General features: G+C 39.9%; 2 protein-coding genes across 3 annotated transcripts; one reads left to right on the top strand and one right to left on the bottom strand.

Moving 5' to 3' along the window:
- The first annotated feature begins 722 nt into the window (after positions 1-722).
- flr (fleer) lies at positions 723-14,882 on the top strand. Of its 2 annotated transcripts, none has more exons than XM_035181416.2 (19): positions 723-912; positions 1,398-1,463; positions 2,376-2,585; positions 3,181-3,237; positions 3,383-3,518; positions 4,281-4,385; positions 4,511-4,639; positions 5,726-5,775; positions 6,264-6,416; positions 7,511-7,576; positions 8,023-8,076; positions 8,329-8,394; positions 8,643-8,713; positions 9,168-9,375; positions 11,332-11,403; positions 11,668-11,771; positions 12,497-12,575; positions 13,184-13,313; positions 14,270-14,882. In XM_035181416.2, the coding sequence occupies exons 1-19, from the start codon at positions 865-867 to the stop codon at positions 14,404-14,406; spliced, it is 1,941 nt and encodes a 646-aa protein (XP_035037307.1). In that variant the 5' UTR covers positions 723-864; the 3' UTR covers positions 14,407-14,882. The 2 variants fall into 2 exon arrangements, with proteins under 2 accessions (XP_035037307.1, XP_035037306.1); XM_035181415.2 differs by having other exon boundaries at positions 8,637-8,713.
- c16h16orf89 (chromosome 16 C16orf89 homolog) lies at positions 14,674-23,936 on the bottom strand. Its single transcript, XM_035181417.2, has 8 exons — positions 23,684-23,936; positions 22,582-22,734; positions 21,812-21,962; positions 20,937-21,054; positions 19,630-19,792; positions 18,137-18,241; positions 16,304-16,393; positions 14,674-15,875 (listed from the first exon to the last, which is right to left on the bottom strand). The coding sequence occupies exons 1-8, from the start codon at positions 23,859-23,861 to the stop codon at positions 15,772-15,774; spliced, it is 1,062 nt and encodes a 353-aa protein (XP_035037308.1). The 5' UTR covers positions 23,862-23,936; the 3' UTR covers positions 14,674-15,771.
- Positions 23,937-25,779: the final 1,843 nt, after the last annotated feature.

Here is a 25,779-nt window from a genome sequence, read left to right as displayed (position 1 = left end):
TGTGGTTTGGGTTTGAGGCAAAGCTCCAACACCCTGGTTGGTTTCATCTCTCTCTCTCTCTCTCTCTCTCTCTCTCTCTCTTCTCTCTCTCTCTTGGTTCCAGTCATACAGTAGCTGCCATGAGCCCCAAAAAGCTCTAAGTCACATATTTCTTATTCCTTTTCAGCGGTTTTCCCTAGTGTTTTATAATAAGAAGAAGAACTTCATTTATATAGCACTTAGCTCAAAATAATAATGAACTACAGTAAAAGGCATTCAGTTAAATTTTAAGCAACAAATTATAACATAATAATACGTAAAAAATATTATAATATTATAATATTATAATATTATAATATGATATATTATATATATATATATATATAATTATCTTGTAGTATGTCTTGGCTGTGGGCACATTCACCTTAAAGCAGCACCAAATTATTTAATATCTTGACTGACGGATAAAGACTTTTTGATTTAAGAGTCATTGTGATGATAAATCTAAATTGGGGTAATAAGAAAAACAATAAAATGTATTGGATTATTTCATAATTCCGTGGTTTTATACGTATTTAGGCCTTTCTTAAAGAAAGAAAGAAAGAAAGAAAGAAAGAAAGAGAGAAAGAGAGAATTGTGTCTAATAAAGGTTTTTAGGGGACAAAAAAAGAAAAGGTTGGCCTACGTAGATTCATTCCCCTTATTGATTGGCTCTTAGAAACGTCTGTCAAGTTTTCGTTTCCGGTGTGCTCTGTTGCTAAGTTACAGCCCCTATGCGCTCTGTCCGTCCAGTAAACAGAAGCTAGCCAGATGCTAAGTTTAAACGTGTTGGGATATAGAGGGTTTCGAGTGGTTTGTAGTCTTTAAACCCGCTCGTTTGGAGCCATGGCAGCTATAAAAGACGGAGAGTACACGGCCACCATCTACAAACTGGTGAGAATAGTGTCTGAGCTGAGGTTAGCTGCCTAGCTCAGTGCTGAACGAAGTTAAACAGTAAACCAAACTGCGCTCAGATATGTGATGATTTAGTGCTTCTTGCTTATTGAAACACACACACACAACAGATACGACTTTTCCGGGATTTAGTTTGAACTGCATGTAAATTCGGCGTTGATATAACACAACAAACATCAAGTAGTTTGATAGTCATTTAGACTGTTGTCGTAAATTCGTCATTTTCTGCATTTGTCTGTCAAGTATGTGAAACGTAATCGAATCATGAGACCTTACTCCGTTACACGTCAAGTGAACACGATGTTGTGTGAATGAGATCTGATCCAGCTTAGCACATCACTTCATCTACACTGCATATCAACAGTGATCAGATGTCAGGAGCGTTTACATTTCAGTGCTAACGGTTTATAATTGAGGGGAATTCAATGATTGATCATATCTGCCCATTCTCTTATGTCTTTTAGATTAAAGATGGACATTATTTAGAGGCAATTCACATCCTGAACGGCCAGCTTCAAAAACATACCAAGGTAAGTGTGGGATCATATTTTTCATTTGTAAAATTTACTGTACAACACAATACAATAAAATTGTGACTGACAAACATCCACAAAACAACTGCAGCACTTATTAGAGCTAATACCTCGGCCAAGGTCCAACAGTTCCCTTTAATTCAATTAAGCTGTAGCAAATTTCACACACTCATAGAAATCAGTCCTCCAAATGTGCCTGTTTTTTTTAACTCAAGAGCCGTAAGTTATTCTCTGGGAATTCAATGAAAATGTCAAAAAACTGCCCTTAATAGCAAGAGATAGAAATGTCCTGAATCCACCCCTTTCTCCAGAGCCGTACCACAATTTAATGGGTTCTTGCCTGACCTTTATCGGATCCTTCCACCTTGTTTTGTGGTATTTCATCAAGTGTTTTTTTGTGAAATTGTGCATACAAACAAAAAAATGAACAAGGGTGAAAACATAACCTCTTTGGCGGAGGTATATTTACAACAATAAAAGAGCTGCTCAGTTGCATTGAGCGATACAACTGTGACTGTTAGTATAATCAAATTTTGCTTGTACCAGCTTCTTTAATGTGTTTTTTTTTCTGTTTTTCTGGCATCTTCAAGATGAATCAGTAATCAATAAATGACAGTATAGTTGCAGTGCCAATTTTGTGACCATAATACAAAGACATCATGTGAGCCTCCAGGATATTTGTTACAACAGTGTATTTTCAGACAAATGCTGAATCAAATAATCCAGAAAATAGCAGTCAAATTCATCAAAAAGGAATATCAATTGCTTTCTTTGTTCAAACAACCACTTCTTTGTGCTGATTTATTTTTCATTTTGAACGGTTTTAGTGCTTTGACAACAGCATACATCCTGGTTTATAGTCGATACTTTATGAACGCTGGTGTGTCTCTCTCTTACTTTATGTTCTAGTCCAGGGCAGCTCTGTCTCTGCTGGGCTACTGCTACTATCACATCCAGGAATTCATCAACGCTGCCGAGTGCTATGAGCAGCTCACGCAGCTGCACCCAGAGGTGGAGGAGTACAAAGTGTACTATGCCCAGTCCCTCTACAAAGCTGGTGCTTATCCTGAGGCGAATAAGGCTTCCTTCGTACTGGACAACACCAGCAGTCACACCAAGGTACAACACACACACTTTTTTTGTTTTCTGGGATAGTTTGAGGAAGTGGAGACATGTCAACCATCTATATATCCAGTCTGTCGTTTGTCCAAGTTGTCTAATCACTGTTTCAGATCTACAGTACAAGAACCACTCAAACTTATTTAAATCTTTAACTGTGTTTCCTTCATCACTGCTCAAAAGCAAACAAAGCAAACAAATTCACATTTTTCATAATTCTTTCCCGGCCAGAAATGTACAACAAATGAAAAAAAGCTAGCAAAAATGGGTATAACTATGAAGCTGTTTTTATTATCAGGAAGTCAAAATAACACAGCCTTTAATCGGAATTCAATAAATTTTGTCAATATGATCAAATCAAGTAGATATATTATTCAATGTCCACAGAGACTTTGTTGTGAGAAGAGGTCTTGGACATTAATTATGGACGAGAGCTTGAATCAGAGTCAAAAGTTGTTCCTTCTTAATTTTTCTGCCCCAGAGTCAAACCAGCGCTCGGCTCATGTCATGTCCCTGTTTTCCCTTCAGTTTATCCCTTTATCCTCACTCTGTCTCGCTCTCTCTATCTTGACCACTCCCTCTCTCTCTGGCACAGATGGTCAAGCTTCAAGCGTGCATCAAATATTGTGAGGAGGATTATTCTGCTTCCAAGGTGACAAGCTCGCACACAACATCTGTTAATACATGCATACATATATACCAATAGAAATGGAGGCAGGTTCATTACTACCTGCAGCCAAACACACACTGATCGCACAACTAAATGCAACTGTGTGTGTGTGTGTTTGTGTGCACAGTCCCTGTTGGAGCAGCTTCCCCAGGACGACCCAGACTGCATCCACAATATAGGCTGTTTGCTTTACCAGGATGGAAAGTATGAGGATGCCTGCAAGAAGATCATGTCTGCTTTGCAAGTTGTGGGATACGTGCCAGGTAGTTTTCCAAAGACACACATGAGTACACACCCATTTATTCAAACCATCTGTGTCTTAATTCAGGGGTTGCATCCTTCAGGGATCGGTCTACGCAGCTGATGTAGACTTCATCCTTCATCGACTGCGTAGGCCACGGCAGCTGAACAAAATGATACGGTCTGATGTTCTTATTGCATCACCAGCTTTGGTAATTTGGTTGATTAAAAAAAAGAAAAGTTTTTTTTTTTTCAACATGTGTACCGTTGGCTGTTCGGTTGAGCTTTCAATTCTTCGGATGTTTTCACCTGGCTTGGTGCCGCCAATTCCTCTTTGGGAAGGATCCACCTGGTGGAGCCTCCGTTGCTCGGGGGTGGAAGGACACATTTGTCGGCTGCATTTGGAGGAGCCTTCGTTCTTGTGTCATCTGACACAAGAACCAGGGGCCAACATTCATCAGGCCTCTTTTCATGGCAAAGATGAGCCTTTTAGTTTTGTTCAGTTTTGTTAGGAAAGTTTTTTTTAAAACAAAATAAGTTGTCTTTTTTTCACAGGTTACTCCAGTACTTATTATTTATTATTCAATAATTTCTTATTCTCTTTTGATTCTTGTCTGTTTGTGTAAATACACCAACAGGATTGCTACTTAATTTCATTTTACTATGTGCAATGACTGTAGAGGGGATTCATTTCATTTGATTTTAATTGAATCTGTTACTATATCACATATTTAGGAAATTGTAAAACAAGGTTTCTTTGTCCGTCTTCTTGTCCTCTCCCTCAGCGCTGTCCTACAACATCGCTCTCTGTTTCTACAGCCTGAAGAACTATGCTCAGGCCCTCAAATACATAGGAGAGATCATAGAACGAGGCATGAGGGAACATCCAGGTAGGAACACACTTACAGTGGCGCTGCCATTATCTCATCCGTGTCACCTTAGATCAACCACATCAGTCTGTTTCAGTCCCAGTATTCGATCATCTTATAACAGTCCTGGTTTGTCTGTGCACCAGAGCTGAGCGTCGGGATGACGACTGAAGGCATCGATGTCCACAGTGTGGGCAACACCCTGGTGCTGCAACAGACGGCTCTGATCGAAGCCTTCAACCTCAAAGCCGCCATCGAATATCAGCTGAAGAACTGTAAGAACCTCAGTCAGTGGCACTTAAAACACAGACAGATGAAGGGAGAGATGAGAAAGAGGTTTAACGGGCCGAGCTTCAAACCAGGAAGATATTTTTAATAATGATTCATAATAATTATAACAATATATGGAATGTGTTGTTGAGTGTCTGGCCACACAGTGGAGTTATGATGAAACAGATCAGTCAAGTGATCTTATTTCCCTGAAAACAGAATCCTGCTCATACAAGCTTATCCAGTGGGATCAGGCGGCTCTGACTGTTGATTTTTTATCTTTGTGCTATTAAAAAATAGAGCAAGCACCTTTGCACTTAAATAACCAGTCATACAGATCTGGAAAGAAGATAGAAACACAGGGAGCTACATCATGACACATAGATGTTACTTACTACAACTGTTTTTAGGAAAGTGTTTACCTCCATGGAGACGAGCTCAAATTTTTGTTGCCCTGCCAAGCTTCACAACAACATTAATCATTACCTTCAAAAGCAGAGTTCTCCTCTCTGCAACACCAGCAGCATGTCTGCACAGAGACAAGACAGGAAGGTAAAAGTGCCAGAGGCCATCTGAGCCCAGGTTATTGGGATGATCCATCTGTAAATAATGATGGACGCTATGACAGCTCCCAAAAAGCAAAGCCAAAGCGTCTCTATTACCCAATTTTATCATAAAAATTTACATTTTCAGCTTAACCTCATATCAACTGTGTTATGTAATTATTCAACCATAACCCTGCATGTAAGTTAATATATATTTTTAAAAATCACAGCATCAAACTCTGAAATCAGTCTCCATCGTTTTAATCTTTTAACACTATGGAGCAGACACAGCAAACAACAAATCAACAAACTGGAAAACAATGAATGTCACACGATGAAGGAAACTCATCTGTCAAAACTCAAGGAAACACAAGGACACACACAAAGCAGAAACAAAACTTTTGTATGTCTGCAAGAAAGCTCCACACAGCTGATGGTTGACTTGCTTCATAATTATTGTTAATCTCTATTCTATTCTGTTTAACTTCTATCGGTCTGTAAAGTTCTGCTTTCTCCTCTGTTTGGTTTTCATGTCGATTGGTGCAGTGAAAAGAGCTCAGGAGTCTCTGACAGACATGCCCCCCAGAGCTGAAGAGGTAACCCCCCCCTGTGTGTGTGTGTGTGTGTGCATGTGTGTGTCTGTATCTGCTAAGAGAAACTAACAGATAATTAGAATAGAGACATAGGTGTGTAAAGACTTAAATGGAGGTCATGATGATCGTGGGTCGTGGGTCCAGTCTGCCACAGAGTTATGGCTATGCATTTTAACTTGGGAGAAGGTGCACAACTAGCGCCCCCTAGTGAAATTAAGTTATGCATCCATCCTGTCAGTATCAGGATGGAAACAGAAGTACCAACAAATAAATTGAATGAATGATTTCTCTCTTTTCACACATGAAATACGAGTGTTTGTTTCTGTTTTTACAAAGTTTTAGAGTCATCCATTTTAAACCTGCTCCTTTTTTTAAATGACCTCTTTTTCTAATTGTGTATTGTTTATATATAGAATTTAATATTTTTTTACAGAGGCATGAAACATAGTGTATCACATATTATTTATGTGTGTTTGTGTGTGATTTGTCAGGAGCTGGACCCGGTGACGCTCCACAACCAGGCCCTGGTGAACATGGACACGAAGCCATCAGAGGGTTTTGAGAAGTTGGCCTTCCTGCTGCAGCAGCCCTCCTTCCCCCCCGTCACCTTCGGAAACCTGCTGCTGCTCTACTGCAAACACGAGGTACACAGCAGATGGCCCTGTATCTGGAAGGTGCACTGAACCCACTGACTCAACATGCGTGGCTTCCCTGAGACTGTTTTATCTCTGTGTTCAGCCCTTAGAGGAGAATCTTTAATATATGAAGTTGGCTTCAATCCTAGATCCCTGTTCATACTTTAATTAAAAGCGATTCAGTTTTTTTTTTATGGTGCTAAATCATAACAGATTATCTCAACGCTCTTAACATAGTGAGGTTAAGACTTAATGATAAAATAGAGAAAAAACAACAGTTTCCACATTGAACTCTCAGTGGAGAGAAAAAAAGGCGTTGTTAGAGAGGATGTGGGCGCTGTGGTGTTACACATGAAGCTAGGAAATGTGGCATAACGAGGGCAGCAACACTCTAATTAAAATTTTAAATTTTGTATGACAATATCATTATGGTAATCCTACCAGCATCGTCAACTTCAGGAGCACTACACGACACTATAGTTCCAATGAACGTCCTTGTCGTTCAAACATTGTATCATCGGTTGTGAAGACTACAAGCAATCCTGTGAGCCTCTTCTGCTTGTTTTTTGTCTTCTATTGGTCTCAATTTCATGCAATTGGTCTGAAAGTCCGAGCTATCCCAAAATTTTTGTTCACACTGTAAAAGAAACGAACCGTGCTGCAGATTGATCTGGACGGAGACCACCACTTTCGGTCGGACAAAATCTTTGTCTGTTTATCTGGGCCGTGGTCCGAGGAACCTTTTGTGCGTAATGATGCACACAGACAGTTAAACATATATGTTGTTCATGTTTTTAACTTTTCTTTACCTGAATAAAAGTATTTGGCAACTACTTAACCAACAAATCCACATAGTAACCTTTATACCAGGTTTGTAATACTGAAAGATGATAGTACAGGTCTTCATGACAGTGAATTACCATGGCTTTCTTCTTCAAACACACAGCACCCTCTGTACCGCAGAGAGCATCCACACAGGGATTATCAATATTTTTTTCAAGATTTGGACTTGTAGTGTGATTCTTAGGGGAATGAGCTGAAAACACTCAGAGAGCTGTGGGTCTTAATGTCTCTGCTGGATTCAATCTGTTTCCGTCCCTCAGTACTTTGACCTGGCGGCTGACGTCCTGGCAGAGAACGCCCACCTCACCTACAAGTTCCTGTCCCCGGTAGGTTTCAACAAAAATCACCCTGGGTCCTGATCTACACTAATCATTTCTTTCCCCCCTAGTTTCTGTGTGTTTCTTTACTCCTGCCTCATTTAACAGTGGGTTTATTTATTGTTCCCGGAAGAAACAACACAATCATGGCTAGAATTAGAGAGACCAGAAAACAAACCTACATGTGTTACCGCCCTCCACATAATTTACTTTTTTACAATCTCTATGAACACTGAATTTTCCACTCAACTCTGCACTATACTATTAAAACATGCACTGTTGGAATGTTTAAAAGCCAAAGTTTATTTTTGTTTTAACAGTTTCCTTGTGAATGGTCGGATTTTGGTGAATTATATATATATATACACTGCCGAATTCTCCTCTCCCTTATAATCATGACAGTTTCCCGGTGACTGAATCCACATGAAAGGTGACATGTTTTTGTCCTTTTTTAGTACATGTACGAGTTTCTTGACGCCTTGTTGACCTGCCAGACAGCACCAGAGGAGGTAACGTAAAGATAGTAACAACTATTACATTCAAGCTGTGTTATTCAATACTTTAATGTTTTTACATCAAATCCAGCTCACTGCAGCTTTAACTTAAGATTTCAATTCAGACATTTTGTTTTCAAATCTAAATGTTTTTTCTTGGGTTTATTTATGAGATTGCTTAGTTGTGTTATTTTTAATTCATTCAATAAAATCAGAAATCACCATTTTCACATTTTTGTTTACATTATTTGTCTGTTTCTTTCACAGGCGTTTAGGAAGTTTGACGAGATGAACGCCAAACTGACCGAGCAGCTGCGGAAATTGGCCAAGCAGGTTGTTTACTTTCTTCCTCCTCTTCCACTCTGAGCATTTGTAGTACTTTCTTTATATCTTTTTAATTTGTTATGTATTGCACTGTACCTATATTTATGTTTCAATGGTATTCATCAAGTATTACATATCAAACATATGTCATGTGCAAATACAGCTTTATCTTTCAGTTAATCAGTTTCTGACAACAATCATAAGACATATTTTACTGTTACATGATATTGTTTTCGTTTTAATTCTCTAAGGTGCAGGAAGCCCGGCTGGCTCGAGATGATGAAGCACAGAAGAAAGCTCTGGCCGACTGCGAAGTGATGCAGGAAAAGTGAGAGGGATACACTCACACACAAACACACTCACACACAAACACACTCACAGACACACACTAAACAAAAAGCAATGTGTTCATGGAAGTATGGAAAGAAACACCAATGCTCTTTACATATTCTCACTGTTAAATCAGCACTGTGCAACTTTTTCAGCTTGATTAAAATAGGTTTGATAGTTCACTATGGAGCTGCTTTCATTCCCACTCCTTAAACTTAACTTCTATTCTTGCTGTATGCTACTTTGGTGAGCGGGTACGATCTCCTGTTGGAATTGAGTAACTGACTGAAAAGACTGAAAAACTAATTGATAGAAACTGTTAACTTCTATAAGTTTTCCTGGCAGCTTTTGTTTTTCATTCCCTGCATCTTTCTTTGTTTTCTACTGCAACTGTCCACCTGATTTTTTTCCTGCTCCGTCGTTCCTGTCTGATTGGTGGCGTCTTATCTCAGGTACATCGTGGTCCTGATGGCTCAGGCCAAGATCTACTGGAACCGGGAGAACTTCCAGATGGTGGAGAAGATTTTCCACAAGTCGGTGGAGGTTTGTAATGAGGAAGACACTTGGAAGTTGAACGTGGCCCACGTGCTCTTCATGCAGAACAAGTACAAGGACGCCATCGGCTTCTATGAGCCCATCGTCAAGAAGCACTACGATAATGTGAGTGCTTTCCGGATGCGTGATCACAAAGAAGTAAATAAACGTGTGTTGGGAGGCTTAGAAGAGTCGTTCACCTGTCGGCACCACAGACAGTCAGAGGTTGGGCGGAAATGTTGACTGTGTGACTCTCTGTGCAGGTGGAGCAGTGTAACATTCAGGAGTGTCCCTGCAAGTGCAAACCTTCGGTAAAAACAGAGACCAAACAGCTCTGTTGTGTGTCTTCACATCTGTTTGGGTGATTTTCCGCTCTTGCAGTGTTTTGTGTGTTTTGTTTTGTTTTGTTTTTGTTTGTTTTTTCTTTGCAGTGGTGCTTCTGACATTTCTGGCAACGGCTCCTCTGGCTCCTAGACTCTTACACTGTTCCTCATTTCTCTTCACCTCCTGAATTATTTAAACTTCTTGAGATGATTCTAGGGTATATGAGGGCATATTCGTGAGCACAGTCCACTATAACATTTTGCATCCTAAAAGAGACATATGAATCTTTTAAAGTGTTTCTTTTCTGTATTGGGTTAAACAGGTCTTTTTATGCCGGCGGCAGCCAGTGGCCGGAGGCATTATGTTTTAGGGTTTTCCATCTTTCTCTCCGTCCATCCGTCCCATTCTTGTGAATGGGATAGCTCAACAATGCCTTAAAACATTCTCAAACATTGACTTGGACTCAAGGATGAACTGATTAGAATTCAGTGGTCAAAGATCAAGGTCACTGTGACCTCACTAAGAGCATTTTTTGCCTTGTGAACGCGGTATCTCAGGAACGGCTTGAGGGAATCCTTTCACATTTGGCAAAAACATTCACTTGGACTCAATGATTAATTCATTTGAATTTGGTAGCCAAAGGTCAATGTTACGGTGGCCTCACAAAGTATGTTTGTTTTTCTTGAACGTTATTCTTAAAGATCAGCTTGAGGAAATGTCTTCAAATTTGGTACAAACATTCACTTGGACTCAAAGATTAAAAGATTTAAGAGATTTTGGCGGTCGAAGGTAAAAAAGATCAAGGTCACGGGACCTCATGTTGTTGTAATAGTGATATATCAGGAATGCCCGAAAGGAATGTCATTACATCTGGCAAGAACATTCACTTGGACTCAAGAATGACTTAATTAGAGTTTGGTGGTCAAAGGTCAGATGTCTAGTTCGCAGTGAACTTCCAAAACACTTTTAGGGCCTCTTGATTTGGACTCAAACATGAACTGATTAGATTTTGGTACCTGGAGGTCAAAGTTGACAGTGACCACACGTTTCTGTGAATGTGATATATCAAGACTGCCCATAGGGAATTTCATTACATCTGGCACAATTCACTTAGACTCATGGATGAACTGATTCGATATTTGGTGGTGATAGGTCAAACAGCAAGGTCACGGTGGCTTCACAAAACGAGTGCCTTGAGGTAATTTCTTCAAATTTTGATTGGTTGTCACTTGGACTCAAAGATGATTTGATTTCAGTGGTCAAAGGTAAAGGTCATGGTGAACCTATAGGAATCTCGAAAAAAAACGTGGGGGCCTACAAGAGACCGGAGATACAACCAAGTGTTTCAGACAGAGGCTGAAAGTGAAAAGTGATGTGTTTTCTGAACATTGGAGCATGTAAACTTATAACCCAGAATATGTCTCCCTTAAATTCATATTTAAACAAAATCTTGATTGCTTGTTGCCTCTCTGATGAGAAGTTAGACCAGTTGTGTGGATTATCCTCTGAAATCTCAACAGTCATTTTCTATTTCTTTTCTCTCCTGAACAACATAAAAAAAACTCATGTCATCATTTGAAGGAATCTTAACGTAACCTAGATTTAACCAAGGTTTCTAAAAGGTTCTGGTGCCGACAGGAAATGTTCAGTAAAGTAAACTAAAAATGAGTGGTGTGAGCTCCAAAGTTATCGAATACAGTTTAACAGTGTTGGTGTCTGTCTGTGTGTGTGTGTTTGTGTGTTCGTGCTCTGATGTAGATCCTGAACGTGAGCGCTGTGGTCTTGGCCAACCTGTGTGTGTCCTACATCATGACGAGCCAGAATGAAGAGGTACTGTACAAAGAGGTTAACACAACAATGCTGTCCTTTCCCTGTTAGTGTGTATACAACACTGTAACACACAAAGAGATCGTTCTCTCTAAAGGTTACGTTTACACAGAGATGTATAAGTATGTAAGTACAATTTTGCGGTACTTGTATTTACTTTACTAATTAACATTCTTTGTTGAAGTGAACATATATATATATATATATATATATATACATATAAATTAGCTTCTCCTGTTTCCTCGTCATGTCGTCCTGGTTTGACAGGCTGAGGAGTTGATGAGGAAGATTGAGAAAGAGGAGGAGCAGATTTCCTACGACGACCCTGACAAGAAGGTTTTCCACCTCTGCATCGTAAACCTGGTCATTGGGTGAGTTCCACTAATCATGCTGTAAGTATCGATCATTATGTGTTGGTCAAGGAAAATCTACCATACAAAAATGTACAGACCTCAGAGAGAGCAACATTTGAGTGATTCCTCTCCCAGGACGGACACAAGTGCAATATATACCGAGTGTAACAGGGCACATCAACAAAATAACAATATTCACAACATGGATGACAGTGTGTAACATAAATGGAGAAGTGAAATCATATTCCATGATCAGCTGCCATCACGATCCACAATGTGGCCAAGGCAGCAATAATGAAGGACTCCAGGGACATTCAGACCTTCACTTTCTCACCACTTGGTTCTACACATTGAACCTTTAAGTTAACTCCTCAGTTCTGTCTTAGTCAAATTCCTGATCCTGCCTTGTTTTCCCTTTACAGTTTGAGTTTCACCCGTTTGTTTCCTGCTTTGCCTGCCCCTTAGTTTATTTTATTTATTTTCAATAAATTCTGCTGCTTTTTTGATTGAATCCACCTCGCTGCAGCACTTGGGACCACCTGCCCACCAAATCCTGACAGACTGAGGTTTCCGAGGTCAAAAGTTAATCTCAAAGCCTAATAATCCAAGTTATTTTTATACTGTGGGTAACAGATTAAATTTAAATCCACTTCATTCTGAAACCTGTTGGAGGTAGATGATTATTAAAAAGAGGTTTTTGGACTGTGTCGCAGTTTCATACTGAAATTGCGTTTCTCTTTCAGGACGCTGTACTGTGCCAAGGGAAACTACGACTTTGGCATCTCTCGGGTTATCAAGAGCCTGGAGCCGTACAATAAGAAGGTCAGCCATTTTATGAGTTGTAAATTTCAGGTCGGTTCATTGCATATTCTTTAAGTAAAGTTGTTTGGGTTTTATTTTTCAAAGGCAGTGGTGCTGAATGTTTCACAGGCTGATTTATGCATAGATATTAAATACAACTTTAAGGAATCAGTTCAGAGTCACAATTGAAAGACAAATATTACTCGGTGTCAGTTACCATCTGCAGGACCTCTCTTGCTGCGTTCTCCTCTGAGGTTCAGAGGCTCCTTTGATCTGGTCCAGTCTCAACAGCAGACTGTGGCTGCAGCTGAGTCCACTGAAGGTGCAGCTGAGAACACAAGCCGTCATCCTGCGTGTCTCCCTCTCCTCCTCACAATAAGCGCCACCACAGAGTCACAGTCACAGTGAGAGCAGAGAGGAGCGCTGGAATGTGAAGCCTGGCGAGACAAGCAGTCACGCCAACTTTTCGCAACCTGGCCATTGTGTCTGAATTCGGGTTCTTTCAAATGCACGTTTTACAACTTTGAGGCTTAGAAAGACAAAGAGCGTTTGATGAGTTGAAGAGTTGTTTTATCATAATTTAAAGCTGCGTGAGTTTAAAGTAAGTGTTTATGTTTGTTTGTGTGTAGCTGGGGACGGACACATGGTTCTATGCCAAGCGTTGTTTCCTCTCTCTGCTGGAGAACATGTCCAAACACATGGTCATGCTGAGGGACGCTGTGGTAGAGGAGTGTATTCAATTCCTGGAGCACTGCGAGGGTGAGCAGCATGCACACACACACACACACACACACACACACACACACACACACACACACACACACACACACACACACACACACACACACACACACACACACACACAAACACAGAAACGACAGGCTACATTTCTTTACAAAAGATCGAGTCCATTTGAAATAAAACTCCTGAATAACTTTTTATATTGTGTGAAACAAATGTAAATCTCAGAGACTACATCTTGTGTGTGAATGGACAGATGATGCATCTCATGATTATCTGATTTGGAACAATGAACTCAGTGGCCCCTTATGGGTGTAACTGTGAACTTAACTGAAGAGACAGAAGTGAAATTGTTAATATAATATATAAGACTAAAAAGGGATAATATGATATCTAGACACTTTAAATCAGAGACTGTAATTAAAGAGGAAGGATTTGACTGTTCCCCAAAAGTGAGGCCAAAGTGTCTCAATTGCCCCCTGGTGGCTGGCTGCAGTATAGGTCATAAACCCTGCCTCCTCCATGTTAGCAGATGGGATATGGATCACATAATTTTCATCTCAAAGATGGTTTCTGTCATTTTAGGTAGTCCTTATCACACTCAGACTAGAGCTCCAGATAACGTCATCAATGCAAGAGGGTGGTGCTGTATACGCTATATTTAGCTTCATTTCTGAACAACAGGAGGACATAGAGAGGCCTCATCCATCTTTATTTACAGTCTATGATCACAACCCAGATTATTTGGCCCATTCATGAACCCTCGGAAGTGAAACCCTTTAGATTTTAATGATCCTATGATCATCCTCTACCACTAACACTAAGCTTGTATGGATCAACCCGTCCAGCACATTCATAACGTGGGTTTTATGAACACTGCAGCATCTAGGAAGCAGTAGCGAGTCTTTAGACATTTGGTCATGTTCAGTTTGAACTGATAATTCTCGCTTTTTGTTTGTTTTTCCCGTCTCTAGTCTACGGGAAGGAAGTGCCGGCTATCATCGAGCAGCCTCTGGAGGAGATTCACATTCACATCGGCAAGAACACCGTCACCTACGAGGCTCGACTGCTCAAGACGCTGTTCTATGATGTTATTGGCTGGAACAAGTGACATCATCACACGGTGTCAGTGTAATGTCTGAGGTTTGATGATCCAAGAAACATGACTGACTGCAGCCAGAGATGGTATTTTGTCAATAAAGTCGACTCAAGGGCTAATTAACCTGAAGCCAGAGACAATCAACACTACACACCTCAGGGAAGCTTCTATAATGAAGTGAGAGGGTGAGTTGAAGCCGAAGAGTTAAGAGATCAGACGTTAGGAGGTCTGGTTCAGTGATCTCAGCTCTTACAGTAATAGTCAGTAATACTCGCTGTGCAGAGTATCATGAGCTTCTTTTATTAGCGGTGTTTATTCTACTAAACATGAAATACATAAACACTTTGTTTAAAGTTCACCTTCATACATTCATGATTCATGCGTATATCCTCTTTGGTGAGCGTGTTTTATATACTATACATAACATTATTATTAATAACAGAAACATTATTTAAGGACAATAAAGATTGTTATGTTTGAAAGAATAATCAGTGCCCTGCTATTTTTTCCTGTGAAATAATGAATGTGTTTATTCACAGTTGTAGTAGATATAATAAACAGGGATGTTCCATTTAGCCTTTTAATATTGTTAACTGATTTTTCTTAAGAATTGTTACAGAAAAGTCAGAATCACCATTTTGTCTGTAAAAGGCCTCAGTATTCCAGTCCAATGGGCAAACGGCATCTGAGACCCCCTGATCCCATAATCTGTGACCCTCTGACTCCCTGATCACTGAGCCCCTTACCCCGCACCTTCCCACTGTGTCTGTTTGTAACTCTTTGAAAACCATCAGTCGGACACCCGCCCTCTTTATACAATGACAGCAAACTACCAACCAGGAGACAACCACTGTTCCGTTTGTTTGTCACTAGGGTTGCAAAATTCCGGGAATATTCCCAAAATTTCCCAAATTCCCGAGTTTAATTTCCCATGGAAAGTTTCCGGAAATTTTCCGAATATTTTCCGCCCCTTTGCAACCCTATTTGTCACCATCAACAGAAAAATGAACTAACACAGACAGCAGTTTGATGATGATCAGAAAAACATGATGACCACGTGAGCACCTGCTTAATCACCACTTTCCTCAGGCATCATTTTTTTACATTAATTACATTCTTAGCTGTAGGAAGGAATGAGCACATGGATAATTAAACTTCTTGTTCATTATAAGCATATAATACAACATGGAAAAAAATAACAAAAAAGAAAATCTCTTTACTTTCCAGTTTGTGCCAAACAGCCACATTTTAAGTATTTGTCATCATTTTCATGAAGCCAAATATTGTGTTGGGAGTCTCTACCTGATGATCTACAACATTCTGTTCACCTGAATGCACAACCCCGGCTGTGGCAGCAGGGTGAGGCTGGGTGCGCGTTCAGGAGAGCGGCCTCTTCGTTATGTCCTGTTCAGTCAGGTAATAGTTCAGGTACCCTCCCAGAGCGCCAACAGCCACAGCTGTGATGTGACTGGAGCAGCCATCTGAGACAAGAGAGGAGAGACATGGGGACGAAAGAAGAATTAGCGAAAATAGTCAAATGCTTCATTTAAAAAGCAGCTTACACCAAAACAACAGTTGTTAAATGCTCCAGTGCATCAACAGCCAAGTCAACATGGAGCAGATGTTTCCAACTTCTCGTGGAGTCCATGACTCAAAGCACTGAGGCTGTTTTAAAAGCAGAGGAACTACCCTGTGTAAGTGTGGTGTTCCTAATAAGGTGCTTGTTGAGTGCATGCTGGTGTAGTTTGGAACAGACCTAGTTAGCAGGCCCCCCCTGAGCAAGAGATTGTACTGTAAAGTGTTAAGGTGGACGACGTCACAAGTAACCAAACCTTCAACTCTAATGTGAGATGCATGTCTTTTTAGATCAATCAGTCTCTCAAAGAACATTACACAAACTCAAACTGACCTGGAAGTATCTTCTCCCTCCTCTTCACTCTCCTGTGCGGCTGCAGCTGTTCCAGCAGCTCGTCTCCAATGATCTGAGACATGATGCTCTCTGAGGAAACAGAGCACAGCAGAGAAAATCAACTATCTTGCATAGAGCATCTAAAATAAATGCTTAATTTGGTTCAGGTTGTCGACACCTTCCAAATAAAAAGTAAGTTTACGTTTACCATCACTTTTAAAGATCCAGTATTAAAAGTAAGTTAACTATCGGTAGATCTAAGCTTGGACTTCTTTATGTATAAATACACGCAACACAAACTATATACCAACTAAAGACACAGATCAGGCAGAATAGACTCAAAACCACTGAGCTAATATCGATAGCTGTACCTTAATGTAAACCAGACTGGAAACTAGAAAATGGATTTAATGCTGAAAATGCCATGTGAACACTGAGTTGCTGAATCAAGATGAAATGTTGTTCCGACTGATCTGGTTCGTGTGTATTAAAATTAGTGTGCTCTGAAAACTAAATCAAAGAATTGAGTTGGACAGGGACAGAATTATTGTCTGAGTTCTTTTGCTTCTTCACCTGAACTGAACTCTGAATGATCTGTTAGAAGGAGCGTCGAGTGGCGTCATTATGGCTGCTGATGAAATAAGCATCTTATACCGTGAAAGCATCTTCACACATTAAAAGAAAAGAAAATTCATTAATTAAATCATACAAATTTATGTAAATAAAAATCTAAACAAAATAGCATTTCCTGCTGAAATTGCAGTGTGAACACTTAGTTGCTGAATCTATAAAAAAATGTCTGAAGTCTTAGTTCTGTGCAAATTATCAAAAACAAGTGTCTTCTGAACCTTCCAACAGTGAATGGTTTCATTTTTCCCCCAAGACTTGTATAAGGTCACTGTGACCTTTGCACTTAGAGCAATGAAATCAACTCTGTTTATCTTAGAGCTCATTTCCCTCCCTCGAGAAAAACTGGTTAAATGCATTACCTCCAGTTTTCAGCAACTGTATCCATGTGACCCAACTAAATCAATCAATGTGATCATAACTTATTTCAAACTAGAATTACCACCCTGTGGTTGTATCCCTCTGCCTTCCAGTGCAGTTTCAGTCTACATTTTCCCCCCCAGACTTGTATAAGGTCACTGTGACCTTTGCACTTAGAGCGATGAAATCAACTTAGAGCTCAAGTGATCAAAAGTTGAAGAAATTCCATCAAGGCAGACTTAAGATGTTATGTAAAAGAGGCCAACACAGTGACCATGCCCTTTGACCCACAAAATCAAATCATTTAATCCATGAGTCCAAGTGAACAGGTGTGCCAAATTTGAAAAGATTCCCTTGAAGTGACCTTGAGATATTACTAAGCAAAACATTTGTTTTGAGAGGTCACAGTGACCTTAACCTTTTGACTTTCGACCACCAAAATCGAATCAGTTCTTCGTTGAGTCCAATTGAATGATTATGCCAAATTTGAAGACATTCCCTCAAGGCATTCCGGAGATATCACGTTCACAAGGCAAATAATGTGCTTTCTAAGGTCACAGTGACCTTGGTCTTTGACCTTTGGCTGCTAAAATCTAATCAGTTCATAGATGCACAAGAATGGAACAGATGTGTGGACGGACAACCCGAAAACATAATGGCACAACAACAGAGATAAACATTGATTTAAAAAAACTGACAACATTAACAAAAGATATTAGACTTTGAAAAATCTAATTTGATAACTACACATGCTGGACATTATGAGATGACCATGATTCTGATTCAGTAACACTTAGATGTATTTTAAACTGGTTTTGATTATTATAATTCTGTTCAAACACTCACTGTCTCTCCCAAAGCAGCCCACTTCCTCGTCCTGCAGCCTGAGGATGTGCTGCAGCCAATCAGCTTTGTAGAAGTCGGAGAAACCAGCCAATCCACATATCAGGACTGTCGACAGAGAACAGAGGGACTCAAGCTCAGAAACCAACAAATACATTTTTCAAAACTGTTTCTGCTGAATCTCCCATTGTAATTCAACAATTTCATAGCTTCAGATTGAACCTTAAAATGTTTTTGGTCCTCAAAACAACAAGATTCTGCCAATGTGTGAGACAGATACATTTGACAACAGTGCAGATTCCTGTGTTTCAAGAATTTCCTGACATGAGCGTCAGTATCTCAGAGATACAAATATCAAAGCAGATCTCTGCACTACAACGAATAAAGTTGGTGACTCTTCAATTATCCCTGTGAAAAATAATACACCAAAAACCACTGCGAAATCTAAATAAATTTTATATTTATAGAAGAATGTGTAAAAACGTCTGACAAAGTTCCACATCTGATTAACCGTAGTTGTAAAGAGTGCTCTTTCACACCTTGTGTGGTCCAGACCTTCTGACTTTTCAGTTTAGTCCGAACCAAAATAACAGGTTTGAAAGGTTCCTCAGACCACGGTCCAGAACAACTCATCAAAATGTTGTCCAACCAAAACAGGTGGTCTCAGTCCAGATCAAACAGAACCATGGTTGGGATGGTTTACAGTGTGAAAACCCTCTTTTGGATAGTTCGGACCAATTGCAGGAAGTTGAGACAGCATTAAACAATAGAAGAAGAAAAACAAGCGTCTCGTAGGATTGCTTGGAGTCTTCACCTCCAATTAGAGCTCCAATAACTTCTGATTCGCGTTGGTGTTTATTGTTTATATGTAAAGTGAGCGCAGGTCAGGGAGGGAGTGAGGACAGAGGCCGTGCCGCAGGATAATACGACACGGAACGTAGTGAAAACCTGACAGTTCGTGAATGCAGGCATTAGGGAAAGTATTAACTGAATTAACCGACATGAAAAAGATTAAGTCAGTTAAAGGTTATAAATGTCGGTTTTGATACATTTTCATTGAATTGCCCAGCCTTTACCTCAAATAGTATAATGTTTGAACAACAAGGACGTTAATTTGGTGCATTGGAACTTGTGTGGATTACTGCACCTGAAGGTCATGATGCTGGTCACAAAACCACAATGATATGATGGTAGCAATCAAATTAATGAAATGAACTGATATAAGTTTTCTTCATTCAAATAGAAAGACCAATACCTGCCTGACATCAGACGCACGGCTGTCTACAAACCAATCACTGTCGAGTATATAGCTCACATAAGTGATGACGACAGGTGGTACAAAGGTCATACAACATTCTTTAGGCTGCTCCCTGCATTACAATGTAAAACCCAAACTAACCAGATCGAATGTAAACATTGTAACAAAGACATAAATGAAATGGTATAAAACCTTTTTTGGAAGACAGTGATTTAAATAGCGTGAGGGTCTCACTCACTGTTTTCAATGAAGATGTCGACTGTCTGTTCGGTCAGACCATCTTTGATGATGTCCAGGTTGGTCTTCATCATGTTGGAGCAGAAGATCCTCTGGTAGTTTCTCTCAGTCATGTTGGCTCTAGTGGGTCGTGTGTCGCCTTTCAGCAGGTTAGTGCAGCCTCTCTGGGGGAGGAAACACACCGGTCAGATTCTAGCCTGGATCCCCACATTAAGTCTGTAGAGTCGAGGTAATAATCACAGCAACCTTTCTGCTCATTTATTGGCTTCATCTTTATAAGTTGCAATTCCGTCAGTCCAACCCTTTGCTGATCAGAGCATGATTTTTCTGACCAGGTTCTGTGAAATTGACTTGGTATATTGCACACTTTGTACAGAGGACATATCAAAATCTAAAAAGCAAATTGCCTTGAAAAGTAAAGAAATGCTCCTGCTTTCACCTTGTTTGTTTTATTATGAATTATAGAATAAATCAGAGGATATTCTATATTTTTTATTTGGAACGGCGATGACAATAGAACAGTGGGGAAGGATTATTTAGGGACACCCTCTCTCTCTCTCTCTCTCTCTCTCTCTCTCTCTCTCTCTCTCTCTCTCTCTCTCTCTCTCTCTCTCTCTCTCTCTGTCTCTCACCCTCCTGTAAGGAAGTGTAGCGTGGTGTGGGCGCAGAAGCTGTGGACACCGCAAGTGTTTGTGGTATAAAATTGCATCACAAAACATGAAATGCAATTTTCAACATAAAGCCCAGAGTACAGCAGTGTGTGTGTCTGAGTGGGTCGGCAGCAGAATCGTGTATTTTATTTTCCCTGTTTTAGTACTTTAATCAAGACAGCATGATAGCGTAACAAAACTTTTATTTATTAACCTTGGTCTGTTTTACAAGACTGTCTTCATGCATGATCTTGACTGTCCCTGTTTCTTCCCACATTAAGATTTTATTTAGATTATTGGGCCTTTTGTTTCAAATTAGTTTTTTCTTCATTTGTTTGATTCCTTGTTTCTTTGTTTTCTTTTTTTGGTACTTGGTTAAAGGGGCAATGTACAATATTGTTTCGGGCACTGTGAAATCTTTTGGAGTTTTTGGCTCCATAAGTTAGAGACCTCCTTTGTTTGTTCATGGCATAATATAATATGCAATGATTATCCTCTTGTGCAAATGCACCTGAGTTGTTTGTAGGGGACTATTTTCAGCAGCCAATGAATCCCCATTTGGTGGGGAAAACAGCAGGGTGTGTGAGATTGAAAAAATGAGCCATGCTTTCCTAAATGTTTTCAGTGATTTAATAGTTTGTGATGATGTACTTCTCACCATTTTCCCGATCATGAAGTAGAGCAGCTGGTGGGACAAGGAGTAATGCGGACAACCAAAATGAGTCATGGTGTCCCGACAGGGCTTGGTCACGATACAGGGCGTCCCGTTCATCTTCCTGCTCAGAGAGATAAGCGTGACTTAGACAGGTAGGTGAGTTTCCTCACAACACTATAACATATGTAACTATTCATCCATCCACTAATTCCAGAAATCTGTCCTTCTGTCTGTCTCTATGTGGAACACACAACTCGAGAACTGTTCATCTGCTTGGCTTCACCATGGAAGTGTTATTAATTTTAGTTCACCATATCGGATTGAGACACAGACAATTGCGGTTGCGAGTGTTGCGAGTGCTGATGTCTGATGTTCGTCATGGCAACAACATTCACAGAATCACTTCCTCTCTTGCAATTTGTCTGAAGAGTCGGATGAGTCGGTTGTTTATTAGACCTCTGAAATAGCCGACATTCAATTATGAAAGAATAACACCAGTTAAATCAATCATTAAAATGTATATATAAGCCACATACGTGAACAGTAATCAAGCAAATTCAGTTCCATTTTATGAAATTTACTGACTATACAATTGTTTCAAAAACAAAATCTGGTTGATCAGGGACACACAACAGCTTCATTAGAGATAAACCAGGTAGGATGAATGCTAAGTTTTCTGACTTCCCTCTGCACCCTACACTGTTTATAAAAACCTCGTCAACGTCCAACATGACACAATAAAAAAGTGACAGATTGTCCACAGGACAAACAAACGGCCATTTACAAACAGACGGGTTTAGAACAGGCACTGCACTAGTTTATTTAATAAACTCAAGCTATAGTGTGTTGTTGTTCTTTCTGTTGGAGTGTGTTCGTACCAGGTTCCCAGCAGCAGGGTCAGACATTTGTCACTGAGCTGCTCATCATAACACTCAGTGGTCGTGGTGGAGGGATAGACCAGGCTGGGATCTGTGGAGCTCCACTCCTGGGGAATCAAGTAGAAACTCCACGACAGCAAGGGCTCGAACTCTGCACAACATACACAAGTCATTGTTCACAGAGTCTCATGTTCTTATAGTAAATAGTAAATGGTCTGTATTTAAATAGCGCTTTTCTAGTCTTGATGACCACTCAAAGCGCTTTACAGTACAGCTTTACATTCACCCATTCACACACACATTCATACAGTGCATCTATGTGCAGCACTTTCTCTATGAGAAGACACTTGCCCAGTCCTATCTTCCCACAGTCCTGTGCCCCATAGTCACATGTTTCTACAATCCAATCTTACCAAAGCTCTATGTTCCCAGATACCTTGTTTTTCACGTCCTATGTTCCCAATGTCCAATGTTCCCACGGTCCTATTACCTATTCTTATTTTACCAGAGTCTTATGTTCCTGAAGTCATATATTTTCCCAGTAACAGCACGGAGCCCATATAACAAATGCAAGTGCAAATTAAAAGAAATAAATTTATATAAACAAATGTACACTGTCATATAAATAACTTTCCACTTTGAGGTATCAAGAAATTTGAGTAGATTTACTCCAAACATGAGTTTACTGGGAAGTTTCTACCATTGCATCTGACATCATACCACAAGGACTTCTGGGAGATAGAGTCTTTCTGCAGCTGTAAAGGTCTCACCTCTGTAGTACTTGGGGTCATTCTGCTGCAGGGCAGCGACAGCCTTTTCAAAGGTTTGGTCAAGACGTTTGACCAGTGCTACGGTGGAGGTTCTCTGAGCCCAGCTGACCATGTCAGTGTGAGGCCATGTCCGAACAGCTTCCTTCAGCTCGGCTGAGAAACAAAACAGACGAGAATAATCAGGAGCGTAACAAACCTTTTGTGCTTTGGTCTCTTGGTTCATGAGAAATTATGTTTCTGACATTTAATAGACAAAACAATTGACTGATCAAAACATAATCAGCAGATTACATTGGTAATGAAAATAATTGTTAGTCGCAGCCAATATTTGTGTGTTTGGTTGGTTTGGTGAGTTTTTCTAATGGCGTATTACAAATTCAAAAACCTATCATTGTTTATTAAAGATGCTGTAACAACTGCAGACTTGGTGGCTTTGAGAGTATTAAGTGCTAGAAAACTGTCATGCTGGAGGAGGTTTTCCCTAAACCTGGACACCCAAATTTAGTTAATAATGGCCAATAGCTGATCTATACAAGCAATTATTTAGAACTTGAATTAAGAAAAAAAAATTTTTTAAAACGTAAGATTAAATGCAATGTATTGTTTATTCTGTAAAAAGTTTGCATATCGCCTATATTGATCCTGGTATGTCTGGGAAAGGCTCATATCATCTACTTTTACATCTACTCTACTTATACTATTATACTATTACTGAAAAACAATGCATATTTTCAGATATTATTGTTGGAGAGAAATAATTCAACAGTCCCTGTGGGGTGTGACCTCTTCCATTCAAATAAGTATGGACTGCTCTGTCATTTAATCATCATGCAAAGGTTGTAACTTGATAATGAATTTGTTTTCTTTTTTAGTTCCGTTAGTTACTAAGAGACATGCAATAAGATTTGAGGCCGCCCAGTCTCTCCTGAGTAGTTCATTCCCACCGTGGCCTGTTTGGACTAATGATCTGAAAGACTGAAATCATTGACCCACTTTAACTGAACCCACTCGAGACAGACACGCAGAAAGCTGCAGCTGTTTCTGCAAGAACAAGGTCAGTCCCTCAGAGGTGAGCCGTCCCACAGCTGCAGTGTGCACCTACCCTGCAGCATGAGGAACCCGACCACTCCGTCCAGGTTGATGTGCTCATGCTGCTGCTCCAGGAAGGATGCTCCTCTGGAGAGGCTGCCCAGGACGTCATCGATCACCTCCGCGCGCGACCCGCACACTGCGGCGAACAGGAGCAGCACCGCGGCCGCCTGGAGCCTCGCTGTCCGCATGTTGTGTCCTCTCACCCGGATAATTCCAGTCTGAGGCTCCGGGACCGACCCAGAGAGATGGAGAGAGCGAGAGGACGAGCTGGGGGAGGAACCATGACGTCAGAGGGGCTGTTATTATGAAATCAAGATTTAAGATGATTTCAAAAATTGTCTAGATTTATTTCTGTTACTGTTGTCTACATGTTTACTTTATATTCTGGATGATATCGGGAAACATTGTATTTATTACTTTTACCAGACCTGAAGTGTCTTTTCCTTCACGTTTCACATCCAGTTTCCTCCCTAAACATCACTGATGCCTCTATTTAAATAACTGCTGAACCTGCACTTATTGTAAGTTGCTTTGGATAAAAGTGTCAGCTAAATGATATGTAATAATGTAATGTAACCTCAAAAATGCCACACATCTCAATCATACCAAGGCTAAAGCAGCTCACAGGTGGAACACTGGGGCTTAACATAGATTGAATTAGCTATGTTAGCTAACTTTGGGATATATTTATGTTTTAGGAGATCACCTTATATATTTTCCTGATATAGACTTTGTAAAACAGAATGTAGAAATGCAAAATAATCCGTTTATGGGCTGGAATTAGTTCTAATTTGAAAATAAAACAAGACTAGCTAATAATAGCTAAAGAAAGAGATTTTTTTTTTAATTATGAAGTACACCACAAATAAACAGACTAAAGTACTTAGTAATTTATCAGTTGATATTTAAACAATAGGCTGTCAATAAAGACGGACGACACATCTCCACTTCCTCCCACTATCCAGAAATGAAGCCAAAATATAATGGATAAGAATACTTCTATCTTGTGCTAATAACAATTGGAGTCAGGTTCTAGTGATTGTGGAATGGCGTCGTGGTATCAAGGTCCCGTCAATATTTTTGCTCGACTGTTTGAAACTTCCATTCAATTAAGGAAGGATCTGCAAATACTTCAAATACTTTGAATACTTTAAATGATAAGTAAAGGAGCTTCAGTGCTTCCTGACTTTAAAATAGCAAACACCAGATCATCCTTTATGAAAGGAAAGGGGAAAATGTGGTCCAACAAATTATTTGGGCAGCAACATTAAAAGAGATGCATCATCGTAGTTGCACCTGGACAAACCCGTAAATATAGAAAAAACTAAAAAGAAAGGAACAAAAATATATAGAGGAAAAAACCAACCAGCTGTTTTATTGTCGTGACACGATCCAGAGCTGTTGTGAATCCTCACGATTGTCTGAGCCCAGATCTCTTCTCTGTCAAATCTGTCCAGTGAATCACAAGCTTATTGAACTGATAGTTCACAATACCATCATTAAACTTAAATATCAATATCATCATCAGAACTAAATACAAAAATAAAACTAAATCTCATCATCAGAACTGACAAATACAAATGCGATTGTGGAATGCAAAGAGAAATTCTCCACAATGTAAGGTTTTCTTCATGTATATTCCTCATGTGTTTATACTATTGTTTGGTTTATTTGTTATTTGCACTGGAATCTCTTGTGTTACTTGCTGTGGGTAACTCCTGGTTAAATGTTCTCTCTGCCATGGGGGAAATCTGAATATCAGAGAGGCTGAATCACCAAGGTGTCTCTGTGTATTTCACTAAGAGCTTTCTGCAGAAAGGATCAACACAGAGGCACACCGATCTCAGAATGTCCACAGAGAACAGTTAGTTCAAGCATCCTTAATAGGAATAACTAAGGCAATAGTCTCAACCAGTTCAGATCGGTTCTCATAGGCCGATTTGAGACAGGAACTGAAAAACAGGAAATCACCCTGTTTATCTTTACCTTGTGGGTAGAACAGACAGTCATGTGAAGTGCACAAAGTGTTAGACAAGATCATGAAGCTCACAAAGGTTTAGACAAGAATATAAAGTGTACTTTGCCACTACACTGCATGAACTGAAA

The sequence above is a fragment of the Hippoglossus stenolepis genome, chromosome 16, assembly GCF_022539355.2.
Source record: "Hippoglossus stenolepis isolate QCI-W04-F060 chromosome 16, HSTE1.2, whole genome shotgun sequence".
Lineage (NCBI taxonomy): Eukaryota > Metazoa > Chordata > Actinopteri > Pleuronectiformes > Pleuronectidae > Hippoglossus > Hippoglossus stenolepis.
The sequence above is the reverse complement of the archived record's forward strand: the minus strand, read 5'-3'. Positions and strand labels throughout refer to the sequence as shown.

Excerpts from the sequence above, each read along its gene's own strand:
- c16h16orf89 (XM_035181417.2), bottom strand. The coding sequence starts at position 23,861 with ATGCGGACAGCGAGGCTCCAGGCGGCCGCGGTGCTGCTCCTGTTCGCC. Across the intron at positions 22,735-23,683 it reads CGGGTTCCTCATGCTGCAGG|CCGAGCTGAAGGAAGCTGTT; the intron begins GTAGGTGCACAC and ends TTTGTTTCTCAG. Across the intron at positions 18,242-19,629 it reads CGACATCTTCATTGAAAACA|TCCTGATATGTGGATTGGCT; the intron begins GTGAGTGAGACC and ends CTCTGTCGACAG.
- flr (XM_035181415.2), top strand. The coding sequence starts at position 865 with ATGGCAGCTATAAAAGACGGAGAGTACACGGCCACCATCTACAAACTG. Across the intron at positions 913-1,397 it reads CGGCCACCATCTACAAACTG|ATTAAAGATGGACATTATTT; the intron begins GTGAGAATAGTG and ends TATGTCTTTTAG. Across the intron at positions 1,464-2,375 it reads AGCTTCAAAAACATACCAAG|TCCAGGGCAGCTCTGTCTCT; the intron begins GTAAGTGTGGGA and ends TTTATGTTCTAG.